This window comes from Aythya fuligula, chromosome 11 (genome assembly GCF_009819795.1).
Source record: "Aythya fuligula isolate bAytFul2 chromosome 11, bAytFul2.pri, whole genome shotgun sequence".
Lineage (NCBI taxonomy): Eukaryota > Metazoa > Chordata > Aves > Anseriformes > Anatidae > Aythya > Aythya fuligula.
The window spans coordinates 8,289,151-8,299,563 of record NC_045569.1 but is presented as its reverse complement, the minus strand read 5'-3'; the positions used below and the strand labels follow the sequence as shown (position 1 = coordinate 8,299,563).

At 59.1% G+C, this 10,413-nt stretch overlaps 1 protein-coding gene across 1 annotated transcript; it reads right to left on the bottom strand.

Annotated features, from left to right (window-relative positions):
- ISL2 (ISL LIM homeobox 2) lies at positions 1-5,889 on the bottom strand. The gene is given in 11 exon segments (XM_032194958.1): positions 1-822; positions 902-1,069; positions 1,165-1,209; positions 1,211-1,270; positions 1,273-1,425; positions 1,427-1,452; positions 1,567-1,827; positions 1,925-1,984; positions 1,987-2,109; positions 3,036-3,215; positions 5,811-5,889. Coding segments are annotated over 11 exon segments (1,272 nt in total). The 3' UTR covers positions 1-705.
- Positions 5,890-10,413: the final 4,524 nt, after the last annotated feature.

The following is a 10,413-nucleotide window of genomic DNA, read 5'->3' as shown; positions in this document are numbered from 1 at the left end:
TTTTTTTTTTTTATTAAGTCCAAAATATTTAATCCCACTATTCAACCGCTGACTGACAATAAATAGCAATAACTTACTTTTGTTCGTTAAAGGCTCAAACAATCCATCCTCCGTCCACTGATAACTTAACACCACTAGTACCGGGGGCCCCGTTACAAAGGCTCGGACCCGGGTCCCGTTCTCCAGCGACCCCGGGCGAGGCAGCGGCGTGAGATGAGGCCGGGCAGCGGCTGCGGAGGGGGCGCCGGGCCGGCTCCGCGGCCGCGGGAAGGCGTGCGCCGGGGGAGCCTCTCCCCGCTCGTTCTCTCGGCTGATGCTCGCCTTTCTGCACGTTTCCCTTCCAGCCAGGGAAGAGAAGCCGTCCCCAGCGCCAGCGGCGGGCGAGGCAGCCTCTCGGCGCGCCGGGCTCCAGCGGGGGAAAGGCGCGTTTCTTCGGGGGAAGGAAACATCGAAATCCGCGGGGCGAAACCCCCGAGCAACGAAATAACCGGGGCGGGGGCTCTCTCTCCGGTCTGGCGAAGGCAGCGAGAATCCCGGTGCTTTTTGGCCGTCAGTAAGGTATTTTTTTTGTTTGTTTTTAAATAAGAATAATTAAAAAACAAAGGCGTTTGTCCGGCGCTCTGGGAGCGGCCCGGGGCCGGGTGTCTCATGCAGGGAGCGCAGGCATGCGGAAATCCCGCGGCGGCGGCGGGCGGCCGGGCGGCCTCACGTCTCGGCCGGGCTGGGCACCATGCTGTTGGGGGTGTCGGGGAGCTGGGAGGACAGCGAGGTCACGTCGCTGCCGGAGGAACGTGCCCAGGAGCCGGACTCGGAAAAGGAGACCTGGGGCGGGGGGGCAGCGGCGGTGCGGTGAGCCCCGCGGGCCGCCCCCCCGTCCCCCGCCGCGGCGCCCGGGGCTCACCAGCTGCTGGAAGGCGGCGGGCTGCTCCAGGTCGCTCTGCAGGGCGAAGTCGCTGAGCGCCTTCCAGGGCGGCTGGTAGGTCTGCACCTCCACGGCGCTGCCCTGCACGGCGCTCTCGTGCCGGATGGGGCTGCCGGCCACCAGCGGCGTCCCGGTGAGGCCCTGCAGCTCTGCGGGCACGCCGGGGGGCTTCAGCGCGGCGCCGGGCGGCCCGGACCCCCCCCAACGCGCGCCCTCCCGCCCGCCCCGCTCCCTCCGCTCACCGTCTTGTCGCCGTGCTGCTGCTGCTGCAGCTGCTTCATGAGGATGGGACTTCTTCTTGTCCTTGCAGCGCTTGTTCTGGAACCAGACGCGGATGACGCGCGGGGCCTGAGCCCCGTCATCTCCACCAGCTGCTCCTTCATCAGGGCGTCGGGGCGCGGGTTGGCGGCGTAGCAGGTCCGCAGCGTGTGCAGCTGCTTCTCGTTCAGCACCGTCCTCACGCGGGTCGTCTTCTCCGCTGCCTTGTGCGCCGGCGGCCGCGGGGGCCGGCGGCCGCCCGGGCACCGGCTCTGCGGCGGGCGGGGAGAGCGCGCACCGTCAGCCCCGCCGCCGCCGCTCCCCGCCGCCCCCCCCGTTGCCCCCGCCGCCCTCCCGAGCCTCGGCGGCCCTCCGGGGGCCGGTACCTGCGAGGTGCGCGGCCGGCGGCAGCGCGGGGCTGCGCGGCCCGCGGGCGGCGGCGGGGCCGTCGGGGGGCGGCCCGTGGTCGGCGCGGCAGAGCAGGTCGCGCTCCCGCAGGCAGAACTGGTCCCCGGGCAGCAGCTGGCGGCCGCAGGCGGCGCAGCGGAAGCACTCGAGGTGGTAGACGTGGTCGCGGGCGCGCATCACCAGGTCGCTGCTGCTGAAGGCCGCCCGGCACTGCGCGCACTTGATGCCGAAGAGCCTGCGGGGAGGCGCCGTCAGGGAGCGCGGGGCTGGGGGGGTAGGGAGGGGTCGCGCGGGGCTTTTTTGGGGTCGGTTTCGTTGCGGCACGCCGGTCACTGCTGTAGTCCCGCTTGCAGTAGGCCTTGCCGTCGCGCAGGAAGCACGTGCAGGTCTCGTCAGCGGCTGCCCGCACTCGGCGCACTTGAGGCAGGCGACGTGCCACTCCAGGTCCGGCGACACCCGCAGCAGGAACGGGTCCTGGATGCGGCCCCCGCAGCCCGCGCACAGGGCCAGCCCCGGCCGCCCTGCCGGAGCCAGCGGGTCACGGTCAGCACGGCGCGGAACGCGGCAGGGCGCAGGGAACGGGGGCACGGAACGGGGGGAAAAGGAGGAGAAAATGTGGGCAGGGGGAAAGGAAGGAAAGGAGAAAGGGAAACGTGGCCAGGGAAAGGGGAAGGACGGAAGGAAAGCCGAAAGCGGAGACAGAAGGAGCGAGAAATGAAAGGAGAAACTCGAGGGAGGGAAAGGACCGCGGGAAGAGAAATAAAAGTGTTACCTCGGAATGGGAAATAGACGGCAGGGAAAGTGTAAAACAAAAACGGAAGAAAAAAGGAAAGAAAGAAAAAGAAAGAAACAAAGAAAAAAGAAGGAAGGAAAGAAGAATGAAGGAAAGAAAGGGAAGGGAAGGAAAGAAAAGGGAAGAAAAGAAAAGGAGGAAGGAAAGAAAAGGAAGGAAAGAAAAGAAGAAAGAAAATAAAAGATAACGGAAAGACAGAAAGGGAAACCAACCCAATGGAAATCAAAAACAAACAGAGAGAGGTGAAACAGGAACGTGGACAAACGAAAACGGAAAGAGACAAGATATCAGACAGACGGAGAAATAGCAGCAAACAAAACCAGAAGAACAGAAGAGAAAGGAAGAAAGAAAACGGAAAGAGAAATAAAAAAAGAAAACCGAAACACGGAAAGAGAGAGAGGCGAGCGGCGGCGCGGAAGGGACGGGGGCAGCGACCGGCAGCGCGGCGCGGGGCGGGCAGGGCGCGGGCTGCGGGCAGGAGCAGGAGCAGGAGCAGCCCGCTACGAGCCGGCGCCGCGGGGCCGGCAGCGCAGAGCACGCGGGGAGCGGCGGCACCGGCGGCGCCCGGGCCGAGGCTCGGAGCCGCAGCCGTGCCCGGTGCTGTCACCGCCCCGACGGCGGCAGCGGGCCCCGGCCGGCCCGGCGCGCACTTACTCTTGGAGGGGCTCCCCCATGGCGCCCGGGAGCGGCCGCGGCAGGAGGACGTCCACCATGCGGGCGGCCCCGTGCGCGCGGGGCGCGATGCGGGACGGCTGCGGGACGGCGCCGCCGCTGCTCCACTGCCCGCGGGGCGGGGGCCGCGCCCGCCCCCCGGGCCCGCCCCGCCGGGCCGCGCTGTGATGTCAGCGCGCACCGGCCGGGGGGGGTGAGGGGGGGGGGGCGGCGCTGACCTCACCGCGCGGCCCCCGCAGGCGATTGGCGGCCGCGGGGAGGGCGCGCGCGGATTGGCCGCGGCGAACAATGGGCGCGCGGCGGGGCGCGGGCACCGCGGGCACCCCCGGCACCCCGGTGCCCCCCGGTACCGCCCGGTCCCCCCCGGGCACCCGGCACGCGGCGGCAGCGCAGCGCAGCCCCCGGCGGGGCAGCCCAGTCCCCGGCCGCCCCGTGCCGGCCGCCCCGTCCCGGAGCGCTCGGCGCCGTCCCAGCCCCGTGCCCCCGCCCCGCCGGTGCCCCGTCCCGCAGGTGCCCCGGGGCCGCTCCGAGTTCCGCCGTCGGGCCCCGGTGGCAGCCGCCCGGCGGGCCGGGACTAGCGGCCGAGCGGGGGTGCGGCGCTGCACCTGACGCCGCGGCGCCCCTGCAGCCCGGCTCTCCCCCTTTGCTTTCTATCCTCCCCGCTCCCCCCCCTCCTAGCCCCCGGTCTCCACGGGCTTCCTGTGCATTAGCAGCGAAATGGGCAGAGCGCCTCGGCGGCCTTTGGCTCGGCTTTAAAATTCCCCGAGACTTCACGGCGCATTGCCGGGAGCAGCTCGAGAGCTCGATAAAAGCTCGGCCGCGCCGGGATCGCGACCGCTGCTGTCCTGGGGGCTCGGCCCCGTCCCTCCCCTCCGTGCAGCCACCTCCTCCGTCCGAGTCGCGCATCGGGCGGGTGTAGGGCAGCGTGGTGCCTGTCAATTGCGACCCGGGAAGGACAGGCTGTGCTCGCTCTGCTCCGAGCGGAGGGGCAGGGTGGACTTTCGGCTGAAGCACTTGTTTCTGAGCCAGACAGCCTGTCGGTACGAGACGCCGGGAGCTCGGAAAGGGGAGAGGAGGGATGCGATAGCCAAACCGATAGGTTTATCTGCTTGACCCACGCTCCCCAGCTGTCTGCAGCCCCCGCTGCACCTTTGGGACCTCACGGAGGTGCTGAAAGCAAAGTGGTTACGACTGAGCAGGAGCTGAGCGGGAGAACGTGTTCGTGGTGCCCGCCCCAGCAGGGGCACGCATCGCCAGGGGATCGCAGCATCCCCTCCCGCCCCGCCCGGCCGCGGGGCGATGCACGGCACCGGGGGGCTGCAGCGCCCACACCCGCACTGCCGGGCGAGCACACGTCGGGGCTCGCGGTCCGGCCGCTGCCGGCATTGTGGCTCGGTGGCCGGCAGCAGAGCGGAGCTGGGAGGTGAGAGGCGCAAAGGAAATGTGCCGCCGGCTCTTCGGAGCGGGGTTACCCCCAGGGACAGGTGACAGCCCTGCAGTCCTGCCTGTGCCCGCACCTCCCACGGAGAAGGGGGTGCATGAGGGTGTCCTCAGCCGGGGTAGAACGCACCGAGTCCTGAGTGAGTCAGGATCTGCATGTGCTAACAATAAAATGCAAAAATAAAGCGTCAGGGTGATAGGAGAACGAGACGCGTCTAAGAACACAGCAGCTTGGCAGGGATGCTGCGTGTTGCATCACCCCTTTTCCCACTCGAGGGCAGGGTCCTCCTGCCGTCCCAAACCTCCCTGCAGCTCAGGAGCAGCAGCCAGCCAAACGCTCCTGACCCCGGGCAGAGCTGTGCCGCAGGCTCAGCGCTGTGAGCACAGAGCCGAGCGCTGGCAGCAGGCAGGTACGGTGGGGCAGGACTTGGTGTGTGCCCAGGCGGGTAGGAACCGGGCAGGCAGTGTCGTCGAAAACCCTGAAAAATGACTTGCCGGGGAAATACTGAAAGCCCTGAACCGCCCCGTAGGTGGCTATATGGCAAACTGAGGTGACTCCCGGTGATGCCAGAGCGCGTAAAACCCTTTCGTTGCAATCCCATTTTACAAAGAGGTCAATTGTCGGATCGTTTTGGGGACGCTGAGGGAAAGCGTATCATAAAACCATCGAACAGTTCGGGTCAGGAGGGACCTCCGAAAAACCGCCGTCAGGTTGCTTGGAATTGAGGGGAGTGCCTGTAGTGAAAACCAGGCACCGTCCGTCCCTCCTGCCACCCCGAGCAGGAGCTCTCCTCCACCCAGCGCCCAGGGTTTCCAGCAGCTTTTGGGGCAATTCCAGCGGGGTTTGGGGTGAGCGCTGGCGGGGCTGCCTGGCCGCAGGGAGGCTGGCAGCGCTCCCTGCTCTCTACGGAGCAGCTCTGGTCTCTGCTCCCAAACACAAATACGAGTTGCCTCTAGACAGGGGAAACGGTAACAATTTTTTTGTTTGCAGCAGATTGCAAAGGCAGTAAATGCCGATTCTTTCAGAGCCAGCCATGGATTAAGTCCATTATAAAATTAAAACAGATGGAACACAATTTCACTTACACTACAAAAAAGGACAGGAACCATCTGCAATAAGATTTAGCATTGCAAAGCTATTGTTATCATATTACCATTAAAACCTTTGATGAAGGGTTTTCTTTCCTTTTCTTTCAGAAACTTGTTCACATGAAACAAATGTTTTATTTATCTGTCTTCCTAACATAATCATATTTTATTCAAAAACATGACATCTCCCAAAGACCCAGCTTTGGTTCTAGCAGAACACGCACGAACAAAGGGTGTAAAACTTCAGCGTCGAACCATTAGGGTCTTCCATGGGGAGGATGTCGCCAAAGGCGAATTCCCTGTCCATTTTTCCTTTAGAAAACATTTCCCTGTGTTTGGGGACAATGCCTGATACTGAAAATAGATAATTAATGAGATAATGGGATACTGCATGTCACCTCCTGTCCAATGGGATTATCTGATGGCTAATTATGGACAGATTGTGATTAATGTGATTATGGATTGGTTATTAATCTGATTCTGGATTGATCTAGTTATGTTTTAGTCTGCTCCAAATGGTTAATTGGATCTGAGATAATAGAAATGCAGCTTGCACCAGATTTTGCCACATCAGTTGATGAAGTATCTTTTGATCTGGGTGGGTTGCGAACAATAAATTATTTACAGCTGTTGAGAAAATGACTCTTCCTTAGAATGTAGTCATTCATTTTATTTTCGAGAGCCTTTGAAAACAAAATCAATATCCTTTTTAAAAGGAGATGTTGACAAAAGAAAGGCACGTACATAACTCACAAACAAATGTGACGAAATTAAACAGTGGTTAACCCGGTGGCCTAATGTCTGGTGATGCATTTGAATTGCTATGTGGAGCTTTGGGCTCAATTCTTCTGAGACCAGCAGGGGTTGGGAGCATTGCAGGGGAAGAGGGCCCAGCTCTGCGGAAAGTGGTATTGCACAAGAGCTACTGCCAGCCCTGCTATTGATTAAGAATCAGCCATGGTAAAATGGCAAAGGGAGTCCTTGCCATTTTGTGCCCTCTGGGTAGGAGGGACACAGAAAGTTCAAGGGCAGGGGAAGGACTCATTCCACCATCCCATCCAGCCTCCTCCACACCAGGCCGTGCTAGCAGACCCCATCTGATTCTTTTTTTCCCCCTGCTCCGATCCCATTACTTTCTGGTTGACTTCAGTCATGTCTCAGAGAGATGCATCTGGTCTTGATGTAGGCTGCCAGCATGGGAGAGGCTGCCCGGCTCCCTGTGAAGCGTCCGGCTTCTCGCAACTTTCACTGAAATGCAAACTGCATCTATGTTTGTGGGAATCTTGTCATGCCATTGTCTGCTGGGTAAAAGGGCTGGTGGGTGTGTTGTGTCTGCAGGGTAGTGGGTCTGCTGTGGCACTTTAGGACTGGGGACAGGGGAACAGGAGGCATGTTCGCCTCGCCGCCAGGTGGAAAAAGCAGCAGGCAGCTTCACCAGAAGGTGCTCCTCTCTCAGTGGAGAAAAACGTCAAAAATCAAATGGGTCCCAAATGCTGAAAACAGGCCCTCAAGGTATTATTTACTGAGCTGAAACTGAAGGAAACTAAAGGAAAAGCAACTTTCCCTTTTCTGTTCCTGCAGGCACAGGGAGGGCCATTCCCCTGGGTGTCTCTGCTGCTGAGTGGGCTGGTGGCAGCACTGCAACCTCCAGGTTCCTCCCCAGCAGCGTAACAGGCAGAAAAAGCAGCTCCCTGTTTAAAAAATAATGCTGACACAACCTGGCTGTGAATTTTACACGCATCTCCCATTAGCGAGGAGGCGAGGCGCGCACCAGAGGAGGGATGCAGGTCACCAGGCGGCCGTGACAGGCATCGGCACAGGAGGGGAGTGGACTGTAACCTGGGATGCCTGTCCCTCACCCCTGCTACTGGGCACTGCTCTCTTGGGCAGCAGGAGCTGCCTGCCCAGGAACCCCAGCCCACGCTTTGGGAGAGGCTGCGGCTCCCCTCTGTGCCTGTCCTCAGCAGGAGGGGCAGCTTGAACTCCGTCGGTGACCACGTTCTCTGGGAACAGTGACAACTTGCAGATAACACAACACGGTGTTGCTCCCTCATTACCTGGTCAGCACCTGGAAATGGTTATCATGGGAGAGGAGGTGATGAGGAAGGGAACGCAGCTGCCTGCTGTTACCTGCAAATGGGATTTGTAGGTTTAGCTTGATTTGGTGGCTGTTGTGGGGTGGCGCTGGGGGAGTGCTTGCCTCCATCCCCAGCTTTGGAAATGGGGCTGGTGACATTGTCCCTGTTGGTGAGCCCTCTAGAGGCCTTGTGAAAGACAAAATGCTGACTGGAGGCGTGCAGGTGGGAGGGTGTAAGGTGATCTGGGCAGAGCATTAAGCACACCTGTGCTGGGGCTTTCAATGTAAAGGAACTGAAAGGTGTTGAGATGCGTTTCAGGGGCAGGATGGATGGGGATCAGAGAGCAGGGCCCTGGGGAGCTGCCTCCATTCCCTGTCTGTGGGGAAGGGATGAGGGTAGGGGGTCAGGCAGCGTCCTGGGCTGCTGAACTGCTTTGGTCGAGTAGATTTACAGAGCGTGGGCATGAAATATTTCAGCAGCAGAGACCTCTCCCACTGCCCCTTCCCAGGTGGGTTTTCACCCCGTTTCTCCCTGTGGCTGCTTGTCTGGTGCTGGGCCATGGGTCCCGCTTGCATGGCTTGGAGAGCCCCGCTGCGCCCTAAGCAGGCTGCAGTTGCTTTAACCTTATTGGATTTTGACAGATTAGGAGGCGAATCCTTTCGCGTGCTGGGGAAGCTTCCCAAATGAAGCTCTTCTAATTTACCAGTCAGCTATGCCCAGAGATGGTGGGAGGAGTAAGCTGAGGATGAACCCTGCCAGAGGGGCCATCATAGCAGTAATAAAAAAAAAAAATTCCTATCCTTCTCTAAATCCCATAGTCATGAGACTGTATTAGCTGGATTCCATATGTTTTAATTAGGAGTTATGTATTTTAAGGGAACCAAAATCCGATTCTGATGCAGACATGATGACATATTTGTAATGGCTCATTTCATTTTCTTCTGTGGCCTTTGTTAGATATGCCAGTGCAGGTACCTGCTTTCATTTGAAACCCTATTTTTATAAGTTTGAGCAATCAGCATTATTGATTTGTAGTGTGAAAAAATGTAATTCCCCTTCAAATGCAGAAATTGGGTCAGCAGATCCTAATGAAATAATCCTGGATAACAATGCACCATAAATGGATCTGCTTCCACTAATTAAGGACTCATTTTTTCCTTCAAATACAGAGTAAGATCCTCTGCCTGCATTAGACAGTGACTCCACCTTCAGCAGCACCTGCTTGTTGCGTGTTTTACTGTTTTTATTGTCATGCCTTAGGTGGGAAGGTCAAGTAGAAAAAAGCCTTTTGCCACCGTGCAGCTAATATGGATCATGCTGATATAATCCCTACCTGATTACAGTTATAAGCTCCTAAAACACTGGCCATACGTGATAGACTTCCTTTGTGCTTCAGGGTGTAATCCGCATCAAGCCAGTTTCAATAAAGATTACGTGCATCTTAAGTGTTGCTGAGGTTTAAAATCAAAGTTATAAACAGAAAATAAACAGCCTGTCACTTCTCTGGATGGGTGACACTACACTATGAAGTCTGACCTGGCAGGTGGCAATGTCACCCTGCTCGTCAAAATACCCGTGTGCTATTAAAGCGGATATGTGGGGGAAGGAACAACTTATTCCAAGCTAGGATGCAATTGGGTCAACTTTGATGGAGTGCCTCACTTCTGTTTTGGTCTGAGGTGCTCACAAACAGAACAAAACCCCCAAACTCATATGTAATCAGTTTGTTTATCTTTGCTCTGGCGTTTTTAGGTGTACGTACATTGCTTCTGTTTGTTAAAGAGTTCATCCCCATGAGATGTGCTGTCTGCATGTTGGAAGCTCCGTTTTGGAGCTGACAATAGGATTATGAAATTGTGTGTCATGCTTTTAATGAGTAAAACAAGTTAATTGAAAAGAAATCATGGCTGAGCTAGGGATGCTGAGGATGTTCTTGTTTTGCATCCTTGTTTTGCTGTTGTTCTGGGGCCGGGGAGCTGCAGTGTGCAGTACAGCCGCCTTTCTTCCCTGCCCAAGGCGTTTGAGACCAAGTAGTGTCCGCTCTGACGCTTGTGCTGCTGGACCTGGCTACGTTTTGCTGTAAAGCTGAAATGCTTCTTGGCATCTGAGGTGAAAGCCGTGTGGCTGGATGCATTTTAGAGGTGATCCGGTGCCAAGGCTGTGGCAAGGCTGAAGAGCCCTTTTGGTCAGCTTGCCTCTTGCTTTCCTGCGGGTGCCTCAGAAACGTGGAACGAATCACTGATGTGCTGCAGCCCCACACCGATTCTTGGAAGAGCGGGCCACGGGCCGTAACCGTCTGTTTTCTTTTCCCCAAACCACTTCAGGATGGGAAGGAAGCAGCGGCGCTCAGGGCCGGCTGCAGGCGCGGTGCTTAGGGACACGGTTTAGCGGTGTGTTTGGCAACGCCTCGCTGATCTTCGAGCTCCTCTGGCCTAAATTAATTGGAAGGTTCCCTGATTCCACTGGGCTTCGCGCGGCCCCTCACAGGAACGGGCTGCGGGAGCTGCGGCACGTGCGGCCCCGCCCCATCCCGCCGCCTGTCGCGCGCTTCCCGCCCTCCGCCACCGGCCCCTCACGCGCTTCCCGCCCTCCCCAGCCGCCCGCCGCGCGCTGTCCGCGGCCGGCCGTCGGCGGAGAGAGGCGAGGAGCGGGCAGCGGAGCGCGCCCATTGGCCCGCGGCGGGCGCCCAATGAGGCGGTGGCGGCGGGGCTGTGGCGGCTCTCGCGAGAGCGGCGCGGGGCGGCGGCGGCGGA